General features: G+C 42.1%; 1 protein-coding gene across 2 annotated transcripts in view; it reads left to right on the top strand.

Moving 5' to 3' along the window:
* CDH11 (cadherin 11) overlaps window positions 1-25,932 on the top strand; it is a 291,717-nt gene that overhangs the window by 243,094 nt on the left and 22,691 nt on the right. For both annotated transcript variants that reach the window (XM_033942468.1, XM_033942469.1), the window contains exons 7-10: window positions 6,491-6,744; window positions 15,184-15,320; window positions 15,458-15,579; window positions 16,944-17,061. In XM_033942468.1, the coding sequence (XP_033798359.1) occupies window positions 6,491-6,744; window positions 15,184-15,320; window positions 15,458-15,579; window positions 16,944-17,061 (631 nt within the window). The remainder of the gene's footprint in view (window positions 1-6,490; window positions 6,745-15,183; window positions 15,321-15,457; window positions 15,580-16,943; window positions 17,062-25,932) is intronic.

Here is a 25,932-nt window from a genome sequence, read left to right as displayed (position 1 = left end):
GTGGGCTACAAAAAATAATCAATAATACGATACAATAGGTATATAGGAATACATCAGCTATCAATAATGAGCGTGAATATAAAAGAGATAAGAAATATGAAATGATGTGTGACAAGTGCGTACAATGTCAGAAAAAAACATGTCTGATTATAGTCATACGAAATCAATCATAGAGTTATCAAATCGGTAAATACAGCAACCAAATTAGTGCTCATAATAAACATATTGAAGATCACTATGAGTAAGACAAAAGTGCTAGTGCAACAGGAAACATGCATGATTATAATTTAGACATGACCATTTACATCAGCTATTGAAATGGTGCAAATGTTTGGACATAGATTGTTCAAAAATGCATTAATTATAGTATTTGATCATTTATGTGTGTCACTGCGTGCCCTGCCCATGCTGTATTTAGGCTTCACCCATGTGTGCACTTACCTTCAAACTTCATGCCATCGCATTGAGGTACTTTTTCCTTAGAATAGTGGGTAACTGGGATATTGGCATACAAATGCCCAACCATAGTCAAGACTACATGCTCGCCCAGGGTGGAAACTTCTTGGGGATAGCAAAGTGCATCAATAGGTCATGACTGCCACAGAAATTCAGAGTCAATGAATGCATACTGCATTTTTATAGGATTTGGATCATGATTATTGAGTCTAATTATCAAAATCTTGGGGTGGGGGAGGTAGCTGTAGGCTCATGGGGATTAAGAAAGATTTTAAGGCTGGAGGTTTACCTTGCATCATATGACAATATTCTTATCGTGTAGGCGTGATCTTGACCCCTTCTTTATAGAATTACCAAGATGCTCGTAGCACATAATTTATCTGTATATATGCTGTGAAAATTTATTAAACATCAAAATTTGCAAATAAAATTATTACAATTTTATGCAAAGAAATGGCTTATAAAATTATAGCATCACTTCAAAAACTTGTGGAACACATTACTCAAAAGGCCGGGTACAAAAACGCACACCCGAGCTAAGTATCATTAAGGTTACATTATAAAATTGAAATAAGGATCAAAAATGAATTTAAGAAGTTGAATTCTAAACAATGATATAATAAGTAAATGGTGCAAAAAGAAAAAGAATACAGTGGTACCTCGGTTTACGAGTGCACCGGTTTGCGAGTGTTTTGCAAGACGAGCAAAACATTTGCAAAATCGGTACCTCGGAAACCGAGCATGGCTCGATTTACGAGCACCCCCCCCCACAATCCGGCACCCCCCGCTGTAATCCAGCACCCCCCCTGCCTCGAACCGGCTCCCCCCGCCACGATCCGACCCCACCCGACACGATTGTGCACCCCACCGCCGCTTCTTACCTTCATCTGGGCACTCTTGAAGCTCGGCCTCCTCGTCTGCTGGGCCTTGAGCATCTGAGCATGCTCAAGGCCCAGCAGACGAGGAGGCCGACCTTCAAGAGTGCCCAGATAAGGGTAAGAAGCGGCGGGGGGGTGCCCAATTGTGTTGGGGGGATGTCGGATCGTGGCGGGGGCGTGCCTGATCGCGGGGGGGGGGGTCTTCGAGGGGAGCAATGCCGGTTCTCGGGGGGGACGACGCATCAAAGCGAGTTTCCATTATTTTCTATGGGGAAACTCGCTTTGATAAACGAGCATTTTGGATTACGAGCATGCTCCTGGAACGGATTATACTCGTAATCCAAGGTACTACTGTATTTCCATATATATTAAATTGAATAATAAAAAGACGTATGGACTGATGATAGCTCGCAAAATAGTTATGAGCCAAGACAAGTTCTACTAGCTTATAACTGCGTGCACTTGAGATCCTAAGGCGTTAATTCAATTTAATTTAAATATATGAGTTTTTGGGTCTAGCATTAGCCTATTTTTTTGGAAGGGAGTTATGAAATTTTAGCACATATACTTATAGGCAGCTTGGAAAGAATTATCCCCAGATTGTATGTACTGCAACCAAAGTTACATGTGCAAGCCTGTGCACACCGCAGATTTGTACACATCTTAACTGATTAACAAACCAATCATCACCGATAATTGACAATTAGCAAACAATTATTGGCACTAATTGAAACCAATTAGAATTTATGCACGCAACTTTCCAAGCATCTAATATAATAAAATGGTAGACGCGCATGCGCACTAAAAAAATCGTGTTCCCTGAGCTGTCCCGATTTTTTTAGTGCGCATGCGCGGGTTCTACGTCACCAGTCAATCGCCTCCACAGGCCGGACCGCAACCAAACGGACCGCGGGAAGGGAAAGGGGGAGGGGAGGAGGGCTTCGAGGGAGCCGGCTGTCGGAGGAGGGCAGACGCGGGCCCAGGATCAAGTCCAGCTGTACAATCCTGTCCCTTAAGCCGCGGCGGCGGCTTTGAAAACTGCTCCCTTAGTTACCGCGGGAAGGGAAAAGGGGGGGGGGGAGGAGGGCTTCGAGGGAGCCGGCTGTCGGAGGAGGGCAGACGCGGGCCCAGGAGCAAGTCCAGCTGTACAATCCTGTCCCTTAAGCCGCGGCGGCAGCTTTGAAAACGGCTACCTTAGTTCTTTGTTTGATTTTTTTTAAAGTTTAACGCTGCCGCCGTGGCTCCTCTCACGATCCCGGCCTGTGTCAGAGAAGGCTTCCGACGCAGCCGGGATCGTGAGAGGAGCCGCGTCGGCATCTTTAAACTTTAAAAAAAAAAAAAATCCAGCAAATAACTAAGGGAGCCGTTTTATCTGCATGCTGCTACGAAGGAACAGGTGAAGGGGAGGGAAGGCAGGCATGGCAGGCAAACAGGGGGAGAGGGAGAGGGAAAGGGGCTGCTTTGGGGGTAGGGGTGTGCTGGGGGCACACAGCAATCATGGGCAGGGGATCACAGAGCAGGCAGGCATGGCTCAACAAGGGGAGAGGGAAAGGGGGCTGCTTTGAGGTGAGGGGTTTGCTGGGCCAGCAGCAATCATAGGGGGGAAACAGAAGGGGGCCACGGAGCAGGCAGGCATGGCACAAAAGGGGGCAGGGGCATTGGAAAACGGGGCTGTTTTGGGGGGAAGGGTGTGCTGGGGGCACACACCAAGAGATAGGCAGGCATGACGCAATGGAGAAATACAGGCAGGCAGGGCACAAGGCAGACACACAAACAGAAAGAATGACAGACAGACAGACAGCATCCAAGCACAGAGAGAGAAAGGAAAAAAAAACAGTCTACTCTAGCACCCGTTGGACAGGGGGAGAACGAAAGAGATGCTGATGGACAGGGGGGGTGAAGAAAAAGGAACGGAGGACTAATGTTGGACAGGGGGAGAAGGAAACAGGTGCTGCTGGACAGGGGGGAGGTAAAACAAAGGGAGAAGGGCTGCTGCTGCATAAGGAGAGCAGTGAAGGGGTGGTGGTGGACACAGGGGAGGTAAAAGGAAGGGAAAATGGACAGGGGGAGCAGGCAAGGGGTGATGATGGACAGCCAAGGAAAAAGAAAGGCAGAAAGAAAAAAAGCGACTAAGGAGAGAGAGAAAGAAATAAAGACAGACACACACACATATGTTCTAGCACCCGTTAATGTAACGGGCTTAAAGACTAGTATCCTATAAAGTGATGCATGTAAATTCTAGTGTGTGGATCTCAAAAGGTGGCATGTCTAGGGATGGAGTATGGACAAGTTGTGGGCATTCCTAAAAGTTAGGAACTCTGTTATAGAATACACCCAATCCACCTACTACTTAAACGCAAGCATTAAGGCCTGGGTGTCATTGGCATAAATGCCTAAATGCTAACTGTGTAGATGGGCGTTCCACATGATTGTATTAACACCGCCTAACTTCAGAGGTGGTTTATAGAATAGCACTGAGCCGATCACGGCAAGGGAATCCCCAATCAGCTGAGCCGGCAGGCCTCCCCGAAGCAGCAGCTTTGGGGAGTCCTGCCAGCTCATCCGATCAGGGGGAAAATACCCCTGCCTTGATCAATTGAACTCCCTACCCCCCTCCATGAAGTAGGCCGGCAGGAGGGATGCCCACTCCCTCTTGAAAATCCTGAACCCCCCCCAAAGAGCAACACCCCCAAACCTTCAGACCTCCCCCAATACTCCCTCAAATCACTCCAAAATCTCTACACCTCCACCCCATACCCCTAAGATGATCCCCAAACCCATCCCCTCCCCCCGTATGTTTAATGAAGGAAAGGCCAGCCAGAAGGATGCTTACTCCTTCTAGCCAGCTGGTTCGCCTCTTCAAAATGGTGAGCCTTCCCTTCCCCGGTGCATCTGGGGAGAGATCTAAGTTCCTGATTGCCTCAGACACTAAGACCTCTCCATTAAGAGGAGCCATAGGCCTCCTACTCGGTGCATCCTGGGATGGTATGGTCATGGCATCCCTCCTGCTGGCCTACTTCATGGGGGGGAAGGGGGTCAGAGGGGGAACGGGGTCAGAGGTTCCAGCAGGAGGAAGTGGGCATCCCTCCTGCCGATGTCAGGGAGTTCCCTGTCGCAGCTGCTCAGTTGATCACAACAGGGGTATTCCCCCCAATCAACTGAGCCAGCAGGACTCCCCAAAGCCGCAATATTGGGGAGGCCTGCCAGCTCAGTTGATCGGGGATTCCCTTGCTGCAATCAGCTGATGGCAAAGGATTGCTTGAGCAGGCAGGCATGATTCTGTTACCAGCGCTGGTGACAGAATTGGGGGTAAGATTTCTGTTTTTAAAGACGGATGCGATTCTGTATAGGACGCTGATGTGTGATTCTCAGCCGCTTCTTAGGCGGCATCTGAGACCGGCGTCCAATACAGAATCAGCCTGTTAATGCTGGATTTTTTTTCTAAACAACAATTTTGATTGCACAGTAGCGCTTAAGGGATTACTAATGACTACCTTGCATTAAAGTCCATGGTAAGTGATGTGGGGGGGGGAGGGGGAAGGGGGGGGTTGCAATTGATCAACATTGTTATGGCCTTAACACATGGTAAAGAAATGAGCGTACACTAATGCTAAAAACCTGTTCTATATCTATGGGCTATGCCCCAGATACCACAGTTAGATTGTGAGCTTTCCAGGACAGATAGGGAAAATACTTAGGGCTCCTTTTACAAAGGTGCATCAGGGCCTTAATGCGCGGAATAGCGCGGGCTAAAATGCTGCACGCTCTAGCCGCTACTGCCGCCTCTTGAGCAGGCAGTAGTTTTTTGGCTAGCGTGCACTAATCCGGTGTGTGCGCTGAAAACACTAGCGTACCTTTGTAAAACGAGCCCTTAGAGTACTCAGTGCATTATAAAACCTTTTTGGGTGAATCTCTTCATGAAAAAAGTGGTAAATAAATTCCAATAAATGATTTTTTTAAAAAATAGTATCTAGCACACGCTAATTCACATAGCACATATTAACCTGCTTTATGGTCATAATGCTGCTTGATGAACCCCTTCCTAATGCATTTTTAGGGATCCTTTTATGAAGCCGCATTAGCGGCTTTATTGCACACACATTTTTAGCGCGCACTAACTCCCGCACTAGCCGAAAAACTACCACCTGCTCAAGAGGAGGCGGTAGCGGCTAGCGCGGCTGGCAAATTAGCGCACGCTATTACGCGCGTTAAACCACTAACATGGCTTCATAAAAGGAGCCCTTAGTGAACATATGCTTTAGGCTGGTGGAGGCACACATTATTGAGACTCTCTGTTTTGCCTAGAGAAGTCAGCATTTACCCTGGTAAATGCTTTTGAATTTATTTATTTATTGGGAATGATCGCTGCGAAAATTTGCTAGTTTGTTGGCTTCTATCCTAGGCTGCTAATGCATGAATACCGGTAATTCCTAAAATGATTCTCATATCCCTCTGCGGCGATTGCCTAAAGCCATATGCATATGGACACACAGACCCAGATTCTATAAATGGCGCCCTACTGTCGCCTACCTTAAGTTGAAAATGTTGTTCAAAAGAATAAAAGAACATCTACAAGAAAAATGTAGACACTTATCTGCACCCAAAATAACAGCACTATAATCACGCCTAATGCCACTGTAGGTGTGGCTAACGGCGAAAGTGGCATTGGGCATTGTAGAGTGCCTCCGTAGACATGATTCATGTAGGCATCGGAAATGTAGGCCTTGAAAACCATGGCTTATATTTCTGATGCCTACCTTTTTCCAAAGGCACAATTCTATAAACGGTGTCATCCGAGCGATTGATATGCAATCGGTGGCCATTTTTAAGGCATCCACCTCTGCCAGCACCGTTTATAGAATCCATTTCCTTTAATTACAAGCGCCCATCTGTCTTATCATTCCCTAGGTAATTCTCCAACTGAGCACTGTGTATAGATGCACCTTTTTTGTCCAGTTTGTCTGTAATAACTAGATTGTAAGCTCTTTCGAACAAGGACTGTCTTTTCCATGTTTGGTGTACAACACTGCATATGCCTGGTAGCACTATCAATAAGTAGTAGTAGTAATTTCACAATAAATTAGATCGTGATTTTCTCCTGTTCATCAATTGCCGCATTTTAATCTCTAATACTACTCAATGTTTGCTTCTCTTAGCTCTTGGACTATGAGACCAAAAAGTCATATAGCATGAAGGTTGAAGCAGCCAATGGACACCTTGATCCCCGTTTTATCAGCAGAGGACCATTTAAGGACACTGCAACAGTGAAAATTGCAGTGGAAGATGCCGATGAGCCGCCCGTATTCTTGGAACCTTTTTATATAATGGAAGTGCATGAGAATACAATAGCTGGTACTGTTGTAGGGAGGATCCATGCCAAAGACACAGATGTAGCTAACAGTCCTATAAGGTAAGCTGTCATTTACACTGAATTAATTAGTCATGCTGTTTCTGTTCTTTATGTGTGTTTCGAATTCACATGGAAGTCTGGAATCAAATAAAATAATGTCCATTAAGTGACATTAATTTGGCTTGGTGAAAGAGGATGGTTATGTGTATTATGTTTTTGGGGTTTTTTCTTTATTAATTTTTATTACTAACAAAAAGTGCAACACAATATTCACATCAGTAATAATAAATAAGCACTTAAATACAATCAGTATTAGTACAACAATATATTCATACCTGTGGCTTAAACATAAGCTCGCCCACCAAAAGAAAAAATTAAGATGATTACAGTTTTTCCAATTCCGAGTTATCCCCAGTCATAATCAGAAAAAGCTGGAATTTATAACGATCTATGGGGGGGGGGGCTTAACATACAGTAGTGTTCCACATATAATTACCTTATAAGTCAATGGGATTGTCAATTCCAATATGTCCCCATATTGACTTCCAAAAGTTGCATATCAACGGATAATAAAACAACAGATGATCCAATGTCCCGATATCTAGATGACAGTGCCAGCATCTATTAGATTTAGAACTGTCCAACTTTTATAACCTAACAGGGGTCCAAAAAGATCTGTGTAACAAGAAAAAAACAGGTTTGTCTCATAGATGCTGATGCTGTACATCTCATCCTCCAAGTCCAAATACGTGGCCATCAAGACACAGAAATATACTGCTTTATCTCGATGCTCCAAATTTCTCTAAGATTGGATTTTGGTTTTTTGTTCAGGAATTCAGATAACAATTTATACCACCTGGCGGCCTGATGCCCTAAAAAATCTGTCTGGTAGCATAGGACCTGCAATGTATAATGATTTTTTAAAATTACGCCAGTCAGGGAACCCACTCTGAATGGACTGCTTCAATTGCAACCACCTATAACTTTGTGACTTTGAAATACCAAATAACTGTTGCAGACGTGAAAAATCAAGCATGTTACCATTTGATAAAACATCCTCTAATGTACGTATATCTGCTTGCATCCAATACTTCCAAAAGATTCCAGACTCACCAATTTGAATCTTGGAGTTTAACCATAGGGATTGATAAGTGGATTTCTCTACTGGAACATCTGTTAATTTGTTAACAAATTTCAAAGTTTTCCAGGTGTCATATAAAATACTATTGTCCTTAGCGTATTTGGGTAACTTGATACTCAACACATGAAACAGTCGTAACGGGGACATAATGTGCCACTCTAAGAACAACCAATCTGGGAGAATCTCCATGAGTTCAGGAAGGATCCACTGAATTACACTGAATTAATTAGTCATTCTGTTTCTGCTCTCTATGTGTGTTTTCGATTCACATGGAAGTCTGGAGTTCAAATAAAATAATGTACATTAAGTGACATTAATTTGGCTTGGTGAAAGAGGACGGTTATGCGTATTATGTTGACCTAAGAACATAAGAACATAAGAAGCGCCATCTCCGGATCAGACCTTCGGTCCATCAAGTCCAGCGATCCGCACACGCGGAGGCCCTGCTAGGTATACACCTGGCTTATTTTATAGCCAACCATATCTTTATATGCCTCTCTCAAGGAGATATGCATCTAGTTTGCTTTTGAAGCCTAGGACTGTCGATTCCGCAATAATATCCCCTGGGAGAGTATTCCAGATGTCAACCACTCTCTGTGTGAAGCAGAACTTCCTGATATCAGTCCTGAACTTGCCCCCCCTTAGCTTCATTTCATGTCCTCTTGTCCGTGTCAAATTGGACAATGTAAATAGTTTTTTCTGCTCTATTTTGTCGATTCCTTTCAGTATTTTGAAGGTTTCGATCATATCCCCACGCAGTCTCCTTTTCTCAAGGGAGAACAATCCCAGTGTTTTAAGTCGATCCTCATATTCCAGTTTCTCCATACCCTTCACTAGTTTAGTTGCTCGTCTCTGCACCCTCTCCAGCAGTTTTATATCCTTCTTTAAGTAGGGAGACCAATGTTGGACGCAGTATTCCAAGTGGGGTCTGACCATTGCCCTATAAAGCGGCATTATAACTTTCTCCGATCTACTCGAGATTCCTTTCTTTATCATGCCCAACATTCTATTTGCCTTATTTGCCGCTGCCACGCATTGTGCCGACGGCTTCAGGGTCCTATCTATCAGTACACCCAGATCCCTTTCTTGTTCACTTTTTCCCAGAGTTGCACCTGACATTCTGTACTCGTATTCCTTATTTTTACTGCCTAAATGCATTACCTTGCATTTCTCCACGTTGAACTTCATCTGCCATTTCTCCGCCCATTTTTCTAACCGACACAAATCGCTCTGGAGTTCCTCACTGTCCTCCTGCGATCTGATTGCCCGGCAGAGTTTTGTGTCGTCTGCAAACTTAATGATCTCACTGGATGTTCCGTTTTCCAGGTCATTGATATAAATATTAAAAAGGATCGGCCCAAGTACCGAGCCCTGGGGTACACCACTAGTCACTTTCTCCCAGTCGGAGAACTTCCCATTTATGCCCACTCTCTGCTTCCTGTTTTCCAGCCATTTGCCTATCCATCTTTGTATATCTCCCTCTATGCCATGGCTTTGTAGTTTCCTAAGAAGTCTTTTGTGTGGAACTTTGTCAAATGCTTTCTGGAAGTCCAAGTATATTATGTCCACCGGCTTTCCACTATCAATTTGCTTGTTCACGGTCTCAAAGAATTGGAGTAAATTCGTCAAACACGATTTCCCTTTCCTGAATCCATGTTGACTGGGTTTCATCAGTCGTGTGTGTCCAAGTGCTGAACTATGCTATCCTTGATCAGTGATTCAATCATCTTGCCGGGGACAGATGTAAGACTCACAGGTCTATAGTTGCCCGGTTCTCCTCTCGATCCTTTTTTGAAAATTGGCGTGACGTTCGCTTTCCTCCAGTCGTCTGGTATCTGACCAGTTCTGATTGACAGGTTTGCAAGTTTTTGCAGTAACTCTCCGATTTCGACCTTCAATTCCTTCAAGACTCTCGGGTGAATTTCATCCGGTCCAGGGGATTTGTCACTTTTAAGTTTGTCGATCTGGTAGTATATCTGATCTAAGTTCACTTCAACTGTGGTGAGGCTGTCCTTTATTTCTCCTGTAAACAGTTTCTCCACTTCAGGTATTGTTGAGGTGTCCTCCTTCGTAAAGACAGACGCAAAGAAGGAATTTAGTTTGTCTGCGATTTGTTTATCTTCCTTGATGTACCCTTTTCTTCCCATGTCGTCCAGGGGTCCCACTGCCTCTTTTGCAGGTTTTTTCCCTTTCACGTATCTAAAGAAGGGCTTGAAGTTTTTGGCCTCCCGGGCTATTTTTTCCTCATAGTCCTGTTTTGCATCCCTCACCGCCTTGTGATCTAGCATGCTACCTCATTCTGGGTTGCAATATTGGGCCTTGGTTATCAGAAGCTCTGATATTGTTTGTTGTAATCATTTAGGGAACCTTTTATTAAAGTGTTATTATTAATGAGCACTGCATCTGTTACCATAGTGCAGAAGTCTCCAACCTTTTTCATGTAAAGGGCCACAATGTGAATACGGGAAAGCTCTGAGGGCAACCAAAAGTTTTCAACCTTACACATACTACTAATTTTGTAGATCGCTTTGACCTGCTTGTTCAGGCTGGGTATTAAGCATTAAAAATGAATATTAATATTGGGTCGACAACTCTTCAAGGCTATATATTTTTTTTAAAACCTCATTTTATTTTGGACTAGCTGATGCCCCGGCGTTGCACGGGTATTTAATTATAGCAATAACACTGTAAATGGATTCAAATAAAGATACTTTATAGTGGTGAATGAAATTATTTTTTTACAGCTTTATAAAAAGTACAATATTCAAATTATAATGTGAAATATTTGACAAAATGAATACAATACAACTAACGCAAAACGTGATTATAAACAACATTTTTAGTTTCACCTCCTGGAGCAAGAACATATAAATTCTTGGGTGAACCCACCCTTGAGCAAGCAACATAGAGTTGTGGGCCGCGAGACCCCCAGAACATATCACCCCAGGTAGTGAGGGATCTGCATACCAAGTTTCGTTCAAATCGGTCAAGCCGTTTTTGCGTGATCGCGGCACATACACACATACACACACACATACACACATACATACCTCCGATTTTATATATATAGATTGTTAACAGTAGGAAATTCCATGAATGAGACATCTGAATAACACACTCAAGAGATTGCTTGCACTTACTATATGTTTATGTTTATTACAAACTTTACATACCGCATAACGACCTAAAAGGATCCAAGCGGTTTACAATGCATCAATCACAATCATCAAGAAAAGAACTCCATTAAAAATAGAAAAAGGATCATTTACTTTACTATTGTCCCTTGATTCTGCAGTTTTAGAGGTCTATTTGTTAGAGAATCCAGTGGCTTTATCTTATGATACCATTTTATTTGGAACTCTTATGAGAGCCAAAACTCAACTATCAATGAATAATAACAAGCTTCTATTAGTGATGACAGGGGTTGCCATGCAGCTTATCTTAAGAAATTGATAAAACTGGGATAAGTTGAACTACACATTCTGGTGGGAATCCCTGTGTTATACATATAAAGTGGAGCTTTGCATGGCCATACAACAGGGACGATTTAAGAATTTTATGGATGTTTGGGAACCATTGGCTAAATTCTGTAAAGAGGAATAATTTAATTTATTTTATTTTAGAAGCAAGTAAATGTACACATCCTGGGGGGGGAGTAGGGAAGGGAATGTAATTTTATGATTTTATGAATGGTTTCATGAAGGTTGGATTTATTTGTTTGTATATTAGCTGGGAGGGAGGGGGAAATTTCTTTGTTGTAATATTTGAAAGTTTGCTGTGCTTATTATACAATGTACATATATGTGATTCATTTATGGTGCATTTGTAGTTTGAAAATCAATAAAGAATTTAAAAAAATAGAAAAGGAAAGATTAAAAACAAAAGTTAAATTTTTGTTTGTTTGTTTATTTCTTCATAAATATTATAACAAACTACATCTCAATAAGAACCATTCTAATGGCAAAATAAAACACTCAAATATCAATGAACCATAATTTATACATACGGCTAAAAATTCTCCATTGCAAAATCAATCATTGCATAAACACAGATCAAAGTCCCTAACTCTATTGTAAGTTGAGAAAGCCAATTGAAAAAAAATGTGCTTTTAAATGTCTTTTAAAATTTATATAGGATTCTTCTTTTCTCAAGTCTATGGGCAGGTTATTCCATAACCACAGAACTAAATAAAAGAATGCACAGTCTCTAGTTGCCACAAGATGTGCCTTTGAAATGTGAAGAACGACTACCCTATTATCATTCAGAGATATGATAGAAACCTTCAAGATCATGAAGGGCATAGAAAAAGTGGACAGGGACAGATTTTTCAAATTATGGGGAACCACAAGTACAAGGGGGCACTCAGAGAAATTGAAAGGGGAAAGGTTTAGAACAAACGCCAGGAAGTTCTTTTTCACCCAGAGGGTGGTGGATACATGAAACGCGGCTGCTACCGGAGGATGTGATAAGCAGAAGCACGCTACAGGGGCTTCAAAGAAGGTCTGGACAGGTACCTGGAGGACAAAGGGATTGAGGGGTACAGATAGGAGATAGAGGTAGGGTTATAGGATAGGATTAGAGGTCATTTATAAAATTAGTCAGAGACCACTGTTCAGGCAATAGGCCTGATGGGCCGCCGCGGGAGCGGACCGCTGGGCAAGATGGACCTCTGGTTTGCCTCAGCGGAGGCAACTTCTTATGTTCTTATGAATGTAACAGACGCCTTGGGGCGTAAAATAGCGCCAAGTTAGAAAGATATGAAGGCTGTAGCTGAAATAATGCTCTATGTGCCAACGTTAGAATTTTAAATTTGATCCTAAATTCCATTTGTAACCAATGGAATTTTAAATACAAAGGTGTCACATGATCACAAATATATGCCCGGCCTAATAATCTTATTGCGGTATTCTACACTGTTTGTAAACGCTTCAACTGACCCAATGCCTGCATATACTAAATTATCCTAGTCTAACTTTGATAATACAAAGACATGAATTAATGCAGTGGTCTCAAAGTCAAACCCTTTGCAGGGCCACATTTTGGATTTGTAGGTACTTGGAGGGCCTCAGAAAAATAGTCAATGTCTTATTCAAGAAACGACAATTTTGCATGAGGTAAAACTTTATAGTTTATAAATCTTTCCTTTTGGCTAAGTCTTAATAATAATATTGTCATTTATAGCGAAAGAGACATAGGATCAAGAAACTGTTTTATTTTACTTTTGTGATTTATGATAAACCTACCGAGGGCCTCAAAATAGGACCTGGCGGGCTGCATGTGGCCCCCGGGCCGTGAGTTTGAGACCACTGAATTAATGTGTGCAGTGATTTTTCATCCAAGAAATCTAGAATGGCTCTAAGTGGGCATGACTGAAATTAACACATTTACAGGATTTAAAGAGCGTTCCGTACAAGACCCTAGATTATTTGGCGGCTTTTTGGGATCGTAATTTTGGCACATTGATTCTAACATCTGACTCATATTTAAGCTTTAGGAAATCATTAAAGTACCTAAATAGGCTGAATTGTATTTCGCTGCAAATGTGCAGGATCTTGGAATTGTGAACCGCACAGAACTGGGAGGAAGATGCGGTACATAAATGATTTGTTATGTTATTTCAGCTATCTGTTTGAGGGCTGTGAGGGAGGACTTCAGAGGTCTCATGTGGCCCTGGGACATGCCCTCCTTTTTGAGGACGTCCAGGGGTCCGGACGGCTTTTCAAAACCCGGCACTTTGTCCGGATTTTGAAAAGCTTCCTGTAAAACTCGCATCAGGAGGGGGCATGCATGGTGATGCCTTTATCTGCCGTCATGTTTGTGTTTCTAGATTAAACTTTTTAAATAATTAACCCCCCCCCCTTTTTTTTTTACAAAACCGTAGCGCATTTTTTAGCGTCGGCCGTGGTGGTAACAGCTCCAGCGCTCATAGAATTCCTATGAGCATCAGAGCTGTTACTGCCACGGCCGGTGTTATAAAGCATCCTGCGGTTTTGTAAAGGTGGTGGTGTGTGTGTGTGTTGGGGGAAGGGAGGGGGGGTTAATTAGGCACCTAGATTGGCTTGGTGCACCGGTCTAAGCACCAAACTTTGGGAAGGGGTAAAACGCGGACCTCACGGACCTGACAGACCTCGCGGATCTAAACCCGCACGTCCTTAAAAATCTGAGGTCCATGCCGCCTGTAGTTAGTTTCTGGCTCTGACAGACCTCGGTGACAATTTAGTGCCGACGGATCCGTCTCAGCATAGGGAGGGGAAAGTATTAGGATCCGTCAGCGCTAAAATGTCACCGAGGTCTGTCAGAGCCAGAGACTAGTGCTAGTGCTGGAGCGGCTCCAAAACGAATCGTTTAAACTGGTTTCCTGAAGCCCCAGTAAATCGGCTCTGACAGACCTCAGTGACATTGTAGCGCTGACGGATCCTAATACTTTCCCCTCCCTTTGCTGAGATGGATCCGTCGGCACTAAATTGTCACCGAGGTCTGTCAGAGCCATAAACTAACTACAGGCGGCACGGACCTCAGATTTTTAAGGACATGCGGGTTTAGATCCGCGAGGTCCGTCAGGTCCGTGTTTTACCCCTTCCCCCAAACTTTAGACCTATTTTATAGAATCAGGGCCCAAATATATGTATGTAGTTTCATTGTGCATGCATTTTTTATCTGAACACCAGACCGGATGAGAGTTCCTCCAGGATAGAGTTGTGGACCACTAGCTTAAATTATTGAGCTGGGTTAGTCTCATTGACAAACGCGTACTCTGCTCTCCTGCCCTGCTAGGACATTTGATGCTATTCATCCCTCTATCATTGCTTAAATGTTGCTCATATTTGTAGTTTGCTGCAAAGAAAGATATTGATTTAAATCACAATAGAAGCTCCTGAATGATTAAAATAGCTGTAGAGCAATCTATAGTTAAATAATTAAATACATGAAAACAATTATGGCAAGCGGTCAAATGCATAAGAGGCTGAGAGGTTTGTGGATTCTAGTAACCTGATGCTGAGGATATCCTTATTATAAATATTCAGAAGGCAAATGGCTATAATAAATATTGTATACCTGGAGTTATTGCACATAGCATAAGAATTTTTTCATTGACTGGTCTGTGGTTTTTAATGTATGGCTTCTTTTTTTTTTTTTTTTTTGCATTTCCTCCTGGCAAAATGTTTCCTACACATAGACATTAAGAAGTGCTGAAAATAAATTTCTCATTGATCATTATTTGATAAATCCCATTAGCAGTCCCTTTGTATCATGCACTGGGAACCTGCCTTAGAATTAATTTTTAATATTTAGCAAACACTTAAGTATCAGGCCAGTTCATAACTCACTTGTCTAATTACTACACTCATCCTCCTTAGGTATTTAATCGATCGACACACCAACCTCGACAGGTTTTTCAGTATCAATCAAGAAGATGGTGTCATTAAAACCACAAAACCCCTGGACAGAGAGGAGGCTGTGTGGCACAACATCTCCGTGATTGCAAATGAAGTCCGTAAGTATTCCATTTAGAATATAAACTTATTATCCTTATATCCTCACTGTGTTATTTGTAAGATCCTCAATTGAAGATCATCTGAAGGTACTATCTAATTTCATTGTTTTGTGGGATTTTCTTGTTTGTTTTTACAGACAATCGACTTCATGAATCCAGAGTTCCAGTCGCAATCAAGGTCATTGATGTCAATGATAATCCTCCAGAATTAGGACGAATAAGAGAAGGGATTGTGTGTGAAAATCTCCCAAATAATGAGGTATGTGGTATTTCAAATACATGTAGCACAAATTACAGCATGACTGAATCTCTATCGCAGTTCAGCTATATTTGAATCTCTCTCATGTATATTCATTAGCGATATCCTGAAAATCTTGGTATGTCTGCGACTCTTGAGAACTGAACTTGAACAAGCTCTGGTCTAACATGTTGAACTGTAGTCAGACAATATCAAAAACAGTTCTTACAGTCACTCCCTCTAAATGAAACTAATTTTTCATGGATCCTCAGAAGGCTTCTATACTCACATCATAGCCAAACTCTTCATTGGTCCAAAATATTTTTATATGTATATAGTTATCTTATAATTCAACTTCTGTGTGAAATATTATCCATTGGGTTCTTGATTAATACATTACTTATCTTTTTAATCTGTCACAAGTAGGCGCTGTAACGGCTACATCTCCCAACATGATATTGTTTCAATTATCCTCTCAATGGTCGAGGCACCACTCACTTATTATACTCATTACATGTTGTGAATATTGCATTTTTGTCATGCATGAATGAATATTCAGAACATGGAATGAGTATAATAAGTGAGTGGTGCCTTGACCTTGAAGAGGATAATTGAAACATGATCATGTCATGTCACCAATGTCATGTCATGTCACCAATAGCCCTTACAGCGCCTTTTGGTGACAGATTAAAAAGATAACTGCTTAATTAATCAAGAACCTGATGAGGAATATTTCACACAGAAGTTTCAATAATATTTTTTGTTTCAATAAAATGAAATAAAAAGTGTCAAGAAAAGTGTGGAATGACTTGTAAATTTCATGGCTCCACATCATTCTCTTCTTGGTTAGGCTGAGAACTTTTTAGCGGCCCCACGTATTGTGATGTCATAATGCCTCATTCCACCAATGCCTAAGAGCCAACCTCATCGGAGATGTCACAGTGGTTTGGTTTCCCTATACTTGTGCCTATTTGCTAGATGCATTTGCCTCATTGAAAGTGTCAAGAAAAGTGTGGAATAACTTGTAAGTTTCATGGCTCCACATCATTCTCTTCTTGGTTGGGCTGAGGACCTTTCAAGGCCCCTCATATTGTGATGTCACAATGCTTCATTCCACCAGTGCCTAAGAACCAACCTCATTGGTGATGTCACAGTGGTTTGGTTTCCCTATACTTGTGCCCATTTGCTAGATGCATTTGCCTCATTAAGATGAAAAGTGTCAAGAAAAGTATGGAATAACTTGGCAGTTTCATGGCTCCACATCATTGGTTGGGCTGAGAACTTATCAGCAGCCTCTCGTAAGCATAGAGATTGTTTCAGCATAACATTACTGATTTAAAAATAGGCCGAGTTACCCTTACTTATCAGCCATCTTTCTTTTGCAGCCATTTATGACAATTAGTGCTGTAGACAAGGATGATTCAGCCAATGGACCGAGATTTATCTTCACTTTACCCGCTGAGATTGCTCGCAATCCAAATTTTACAATCAGAGACAACAGAGGTTTGTATGAACTGTGAACTGATTCGTGAATCAGCCCCCGGGACACTGATCAGATCCGGGATTGGATCCGATCCGTGCCCTTAGTGAATCTAGCCCTTAATGTGTATCTTTAGCAATTAGCACGCTCTCATTAATGGATTCCCCCTTAATGCTGATAACTGAGTGCTAATAATCAATTATCAGTGTTAATTGGCAACAATTAGAATTTATAGCACATCTCATTAGGTGTATTTTATAAAGAAAAACATGCATGTAAATTCTAATGCGTGAATCTGAAAAGGAGCAAGGGTGGGTCATAGGTTCCTAGAATTTTCACACACTGCAGAAAAAGGCCTAATTCACTCCTAATTTATGCAAGAGGATTTATACCAGGTTTCCATTAGTATAAATCCTCCTGCCTAAAGGTTAGGTATGGATTCCAGCACCAGGCGCTATTCTATAAGCGATGCCCAACTTGGAGCGCTGTTTATAGAATAACGCTTAGCGCTCAATTTTGGGTGCTGATTTTATGGCGTCAAATATAGAGTTTTGTCCTATCTGCTTACATTGCAACTCTGCTGTTGCTCTACCTTAACTGTGCAATGGCAATACCAATGTACGTCCATAGAAACACATATGTATTATCTTTAGGTTTGGATTTTTTTTTTTTTTTTACAAGCACGCACCTCCATGCAATTTTATAGGATTTTATCAGCATGTTAAAACAGGCTTTACTTGAGAAAAATGTTTTGTAAACATAAGAACATAAGAACATAAGCAATGCCTCTGCTGGGTCAGACCTGAGGTCCATCTTGCCCAGCAGTCCGCTCACGCGGCGGCCCAACAGGTCCAGGACCTGAGCAGTAATCCTCTATTTATACCCTTCTATTCCCTTTTCCAGCAGAAAAATGTCCAATCCTCTCTTAAATCCCAGTACTGTATTCTGCCCTATAACGTCCTCTGGAAGCGCATTCCAAGTGTCCACCACACGTTGGGTAAAGAAGAACTTCCTGGCATTTGTATTGAATCTGTCCCCTTTCAACTTTTCCGAATGGCCTCTTGTTCTTTTATTTTTTGAAAGTTTGAAGAATCTGTCCCTCTCTACTCTCTCTATGCCCCTCATGATCTTATAAGTCTCTATCATATCCCCTCTAAGTCTCCTCTTCTCCAGGGAAAAGAGACCCAGTTTCTCCAATCTCTCAGCGTATGAAAGGTTTTCCATCCCTTTTATCAGACGTGTCGCTCTTCTCTGAACTCTCTCGAGTAACGCCATATCCTTCTTAAGGTATGGCGACCAAAACTGGACACAGTATTCCAGGTGTGGGCGCACCATTGCCCGATACAGCGGCAGGATAACTTCTTTCGTCCTGGCTGTAATAGCCTTCTTGATTATACGTAGCATTCTATTCGCTCTCTTAGCGGTCGCTGCACACTGTGCAGTCGGCTTCATTGACCTGTCCACCATTACCCCCAAGTCCCTCTCTTGGGTACTCTCATTCAATGACATCCCTCCCATCGTATAGTTGTACCTCGGGTTTCTGCTTCCCACATGCAATACTTTACATTTCTCAACGTTGAACTTCATTTGCCATTTTGTCGCCCATTCTCCTAGTTTGTTCAAGTCCCTTTGCAATTCCTCACAGTCCTCTTTAGTCCGAGCTTCCCTAAATAGTTTGGTGTCATTTGCAAATTTTATTATCTCACACTTCGTCCCTGTTTCTAGATCATTTATGAATATATTAAATAACAGCGGCCCGAGCACCGAGCCCTGCGGAACACCACTCGTGACCCTCCTCCAGTCAGAGTAGTGTCCCTTCAACCCTACCCTTTGTTTCCTACCTGCCAACCAGTTTCTGATCCATCTATGTACGTCTCCGTCCACCCCATGGTTCTTCAGTTTCCGGAGTAATCGTTCATGGGGCACCTTGTCAAAGGCTTTTTGGAAATCAAGGTATATGATGTCTATGGGGTCACCTCTGTCCATCTGTTTGTTAATTCCTTCGAAGAAGTATAGTAAGTTGGTTAGGCACGATCTCCCCCTGCAGAAACCATGTTGGCTGGTTATAAGAAGTTTGTTTCTTTCCAAGTGATCATCGATGCTTTCTTTTATCAGTGCTTCCGCCATTTTTCCGGGAACCGAGGTCAGACTCACTGGTCTGTAGTTTCCCGGGTCACCTCTTGATCCCTTTTAAAGATGGGCGTGATGTTGGCCGTCTTCCAATCCTCCAGGATCACGCCTGTTTTCAGGGATAGATTGCATATTTGCTGCAGTAGTTCTGCTATCTCCTCCTTTAGTTCCTTCAGAACCCTTGGATGGATTCCGTCCGGACCTGGAGATTTGTCTATTTTTAGTTTATCTATCTGCCTGCGTACATCTTCAAGGCTCACTTCCATGAATGTTAATTTTTCTGCTTGATTTCCATTGAAGAATTGCTCAGGTTCCGGTATGTTGGTTGTGTCTTCGTTTGTAAATACAGACGAAAAGAACATGTTCAGTCTTTCCGCGACTTATTTCTCCTCCTTCACTACTCCCTTCCTGACTCCATCATTCAGCGGTCCCACCTCCTCCCTAGCTGGCTGTTTCCCTTTAACATATCTGAAGAACGGTTTTAAATTACGAGTCTCCCTTGCTAACTTCTCTTCATACTCTCTTTTAGCTTTTCGAACCACACGGTGACATTCTTTTTGATACTTCCTGTGCTCTATCCAGTTTCCTTCAGTTTTGTCCTTTTTCCATCTCCTGAATGAATTTTTCTTATTACTTATCGCTTCCTTCACTATTTTAGTCATCCATATCGGGTCCTTTATTCTACTCTTTTTGCTCCCCTTTCTGAATCTGGGGATGTAAAGATTTTGCGCCTCGCTCACCATGTCCTTGAAAAAAGACCAGGCCTGTTCTACCATCCTCCATTTCTTGGAAGTGTTCCTAAGTTTATTCCTTACCATTTTCCTCATTGCTTCATAGTTTCCTTTTCTGAAGTTGAAAGTTGTCGCCATGGTTCTCTTTCCTTTTGGTATTCCTGCTTCAACCTTGAACTTGATCATGTTATGGTCACTGTTTCCCAACGGTCCCACTACTTCCACTTCCTTTGCTGGTCCCATTAACCCATTTAGGATTAGATCCAAAGTGGCATTTCCTCTCGTCGGTTCTCTAACAAGCTGCTCCATGAAGCAATCTTGTGTAGCCTCCAGGAATTCTGTTTCCCTAGCGCATTTTGAGTTTCCAAGACTCCAGTCTATCCCGGGGTAGTTGAAATCTCGCATAATAACTGTGCAACCGTTTTTGCATTCTTGTTTCATCTCGGCTTCCATTTCCTTATCGATATCTCCGGTTTGCCCGGGTGGGCGATAGTATAGGCCCATTTTTATTTCATGTCCCTTTCTTCCTGGTATTTTAACCCATAGCGATTCCAGCTTGTTGGTCGTCTCCGCTGTGTCTAATCTTGTCGATTGTATGGTTTCTTTTATGTATAGGGCTATTCCCTATACATAAAATAACTCCCATGCCCCCTAAATCTATACCGTGTGCCAAAACTTAGGCATCCTACAGCAGGTGTGAACGACGCCTAAATTTATGAGTATCATTGCTTTAAAAATAAAACAAAAAACTTTATTCAGTTTAAAACTAACAATAAGTGCAATATAATATAGAAACATTTTATACTTTAACAGCACTTAATATTCTATCAAATTATATTTAATATCTAATATGTATATTACCCCCTCCCCACAAAAAAAAAGTAGCCCTCAACCATAAGTAAATCAAAGTATCCCCCACCCCCACCCACCTTGGATGTGCATATTCAAAGGGGAAAAAAAATTAATCATTCCTTACAAATTTTTGTTAATGGCTCCCAAACATCCTTAAATTTCCTCCCTCATATATATATAATTATTATTTTACTTTTTATTTCATTTTTATTTTTTATTTATTTATTTTTATTTAGCATTGTAAACCGGCCAGATACATGTTGATGGTCGGTATATTAAACACAATAAAACTTGAAACTTATAATGCCCCTGCTGATTGGCTATCACACGTTCCATTTTAAAAAAGTTTGGGTATGTGCATTATTGCTGATTTATGTTCATATTCTTTAATGAATTAGATATACCAATTTGCTGCTATACAGTAGTTTACCACTCAGCTGTTGTGCCCCTGTCTTTTAATGTTCTTTAAAGAATTGCTCCCATAATGTACATTAAGAGAGAATAACATGAGGCATCATGGACCCAGTAGTAGCATTTGGTGAAGGCTGGTTAACAGAATAGCATGATTAAAACACAATGAAATTACATTCTGCTATAACAAGTCAATGGAAAAAAAACAACTTTTGACTCAAAATGTGCAGTAGTCTTGGGCCACACAGTTTCTGTAGGTTAATGGCCATTTTTAATATGAGATAACTGGAAAAAACCTAAGTGGAGTGGAAAAGGTAGATGCAAATCGCTTGTTTACTGTTTCCAAAAATACTAGGACTAGAGGGCATGCGATGAAGCTACTACGTAGTAGATTTAAAACAAATCAGCTAGTAATTAAACTCTGGCATTCATTGCCAGATAATGTGGTGAAATCATTTAGCTTAGCAAGGTTTAAAAAAAGTTTGGATAATTTCCTAAAAGAGAAGTATAAGGCCATTACGAAGATGGCTTGGAGAAATCCATTGCTTGTTCCTAGGATAAGCAACATAGAATCTGTTTTACTACTTGGGATCCAGCTAGGTACTTGGGACCTGAGTTGGCCACTGTTGGAAATAGGATACTGTGCTTAATGGACCTTCGGTCTGTCCCAGTTTGGCAATTCTTATGTTCTAATGCCTTTCATTTACAATAGAAAAAGTTATTTTCTATGCATTTGCTCTCAAATTCCATAAATGGTGCCCAAATTTATGTGTGCAATACTGAACACTATTCGGAGATACTTGTATAACTAAATTGGCTAATGAGCCAATTACTGCCAATAATTGAGTGCTAACAACCAATTATAGGCATAACTTGATAACCGTTTGTCTTTGCACTTGCATCATGCTAGCCATTTTTTCTAGAAAGATCTGCATGCAAATCTCATGGCGGGAAACTCAGAAGGGGGTGTGGCTAAGGGAGAAGCATGGGCAGGTCAGGGGCATTCACTAAAGATGTACACAGTACTGAATAGTGGAGATCCTTGCCTAAGCCTAAATCGGAGCATTGTTTATGGAACAGTGCTTGGTGCAAATTTTTTTCAACACTCAAATTTGTCTATTATCCTTACTGAACAACAGACAGGACCGGATTTTCAAAATAATCACCAAAAGTTAGGCTCCAGTAGGTGCCTAGACCGAATCTACTGGCATCTAACTTAACTGTTTCAACTGGTTTTAAGTGGCACGATAATTGGTTGTGCCATTAAAATCTCATTTTAAAAAAATTGGGCACTGTTAGGCAGCCTCCGGGACTGGTGACTGGGTCCATGGGGCCTAGTTACACCAAAGCCTGGAAGTGGGCGTGTTCAGGGGCGGCGTCAGACTTCGGCATCACTAGGCACCACTGACTGTGTTCAGTTTTGGAGGCCACATTATCAAAAGGATGTGAAGAGAATGGAGTCGATTCAGCGAATGGCCACTAGGATGGTCTCAGGACTAAAAAATCTCCCATGTGAAGAATGTTTGAGCAGGCTGCGCTTATATTCTCTCGAAGAGCGCAGGGAAAGGGGGGACATGATAAAAACATTCATATACATCACGGGCCGTATTGATGTGAAGGAAGAAATCTTTTGTCTTACGGTCCCACGGCGACAAGAGGGCATCCACTAAAACTCAAGGGGGGGGGGGAAGATTTCATGGGGACACCAGGAAGTATTTCTTCACCGAAAGGGTAATTGATCGATGGAATGGTCTTCCACGTCAGGTAGTCGAGGCCAGTACCACGCCCGACTTCAAGGGACGATGGGACAGACAGGTGGGGTCGCTCCAGAGGAATGCTTAAAAGATGGATTCCCAAAGGAGGGAGGGAGGAGGGAGGGTTCTTGAGTGGGCAGACTTGTTGGGCCGTCGGCCCTTTTCTGCCATCATACTCTATGTTTCTATGACTGTGATTCTTCGTGGACCCTAGGTGCCGTAAATGTAGGCCTGTAAAACCCTGGCCACATAGCTGGTGTTTAGGCTCTTTGCTAGTCGTGATTCTGGAAACGGCGCTTGCCCGAGATTGACACACAGCAGTTGACCGTTTTCTAGGTGCCTGCTGCGACAGGCGCCACTTACAGAATCAGCCCCATAATGTTATATAGTTAGCCACATCTAGTCAGGTGATATTAAGTATGCAACATTACCTATAATGTTACCTTTAATAATGTGTTTATACTGACTAAATAGGTCGTATGCAGTGGTGCAGTAAGGGGAGGGGGAGGGGCTGTCTGCCCCAGATGCAGGCACCTGTCCTCTCCACCTCCCCGCTCCTTCTTGACCCCACCTGCCATGTGCGTGCACCCCATACCTCTTTAACATAACATAACATTGTGCTTATTAACCGCATAACCATAAGTTCAATGCGGTTTACAAAACGTTATTAACAGTAGACATGATCCAGGGAATAGAATAAGTTAGTTAGTGAAATACTTGGAAAAGAGATAAGTCTTCAGTTGTGTTCAAAAATGTTTGTAAGAGTAAGCTGTGAGCAAAAGTGTTCGAAATTCTTTATTGTGAGAAGCCGCCTGAAGCGCTAAAGTGTGATTAAGGAATTTCCTGCTTTTGCAACCCTGTACAGAAGGGAAGTTAAACAGAACATGGGTTTTTCTGCTATGTTTGTAAGAAGCGATGGAAAATCTATTAACCAAATAGAGGGGAGCTGTACCATAGAAACAACCCAGCTTAAACAATACCCGAGCCTCCACGGGCAGCAGCGCAGCTCACAATAGAACGATATGACATGATCATACTTCTTCAAAACGTAGATCAGTCTAACTGCTGTGTTTTGTATTAATAATAGTCTCGCCAGTTCTTTCTTCCACTTCAGGTAATTGAGGCAAGCAACGTGCTCGATTTTAAGAAAAAATGGGCTAAGCATGTGGGTTCACTTCGAGGAAGTGCTTAGGGGGGAGGGTCCTTAGAGTGGCCAGACTTGTTGGGCCGGTGGCCCTTTTCTGCCGTCATGTTCTATGTTTCTATGTTTCTATTGTCAGACAGACAATGTGACAATAGTCAAGAAGACTCAGCAAATTCGAAATAAGTTCTGATTTGTTCGTAGTCTCCATAAGGTAAAATAGCTTTTACGTACTACTGCATCGATCTGAGTTTTCATAGTGAGATGCTAATCTAAAACGACTCCTAATATTTTAATCGTTGGGTGGATTACGTACGATGTTGAATTTATTCTAATGGAGGGTTCGGGAGAAATTTTACTGGGTGACGTCACGAAAAACTTTGTTTTATCATAATTGAGTTTAAGTTTAAATTGCTGCATTCAGAAATTCATCTGTTTCATTACAGTCTCAATTGTGATGGTAATCTGAGACAGAACTGAGTTACAGGGTATGACAATTGTGATGTCATCAGCGTAACTAAACAGTCTTATATCCAGATTACTCGGACACGAGCCTAACGATGAAAGGTAGACATGAAACAATGTGGGTGAAAGTGGAGTTCCCTGGGGAACACCGCATGGGTTTTTCCAGGTAGAAGAAAGCTGAGTCCTAAACCTAACTTGGTAGAGTCTGGTTTACTGTCTATTAAGCAAGGGAAGTAGGGCACTGGTACTCCAATTCGATCTTAGTAGTGCCTTGGATCTAGTAGACCATACTAATCTATTAATTTGCTTGGATGCCTTGAAGACCCAGAGCATCCAAGCAAATTAATAGATTAGTATGGTTTATAGACTGTTTAAATAACCCAACAATGGAGCTATTACTGTTTCAGTACTGAAAAGGGATCTGAATCCTGATTCTGAGTCATGAAGTAATGAGTGTTGCTCGAGATACTTACCCCCTCTTTTACTAAGGTGTGCTAAGCGATTACTGCGCGTTAAATGCTAACGCGTCCATAGCCTAACGTGCGTGTGTTAGCAGTTAGCGTGCGCTAATCGGTTAGCGCACCTTAGGGCTCCTTTTACCAAGGCGCGCTAGCGTTTTTAGCGCACGCAGGAAATTACTGCGTGCCACGCTTCTAGAACTAATGCCAGCTCAATGCTGGCGATAAGGTCTAGCGTGCGCGGCAATGTAGCGCGTGCTACTCCACGCGTTAAAGCCCTAATGCGGCTTAGTAAAAGGAGCCCTTAGTAAAAGAGGGGGTTAATCAATTGAATGCAAATCAGACCTTCCATGATTTTTACAAAGAAGGGGATCAATACTATTGGTCTATAATTAGATGGCGATGAGATGGATTCTTTAGTGCTTTTAATTATCGGAGTGATGATTATGTTGCCATCCTCTACTGGAAATTTTCCTACATCTAAGGAGTCAGTTATCCACTCAAATAATTTCAATTTAAAGTTTAAAGGAGCGACAGCCATCAAGTCAGGGGGACAAGAATCAAGCCAGCAATATGATTGCGCATATCTTTGAACTAATTTGGAAAAATCATGCCATTCTGGCTTTTTGAACGTGGACCAGCAGAAGTCTACACGAACCTCTTCTCCTTTTGGATTAAGATAAGAATCTATATTCAAAGAGCAACATGGACAGGAAGATCCCAGAGATAAAACCTTAGAACTAAAAAAGTTGGCTAGATCATCAGAGGATGGGAGGGGTAACCAGGAAGATTGTATCTTTTTAGTCACATTAGTCCCCTGTTTTACTAAGGTGCGCTACATCACGGGACGGGTCGAGGTGGAAGATGATATCTTTCTTCTCAAGGGACCCTCGACCACAAGAGGACATCCGCTCAAACTCAGGGGAGGGAAGTTTTGTGGAGACGCCAGGAA

The sequence above is a fragment of the Geotrypetes seraphini genome, chromosome 4 (assembly GCF_902459505.1).
Source record: "Geotrypetes seraphini chromosome 4, aGeoSer1.1, whole genome shotgun sequence".
Lineage (NCBI taxonomy): Eukaryota > Metazoa > Chordata > Amphibia > Gymnophiona > Dermophiidae > Geotrypetes > Geotrypetes seraphini.
This window is presented reverse-complemented; position numbering and strand designations above follow the sequence as displayed.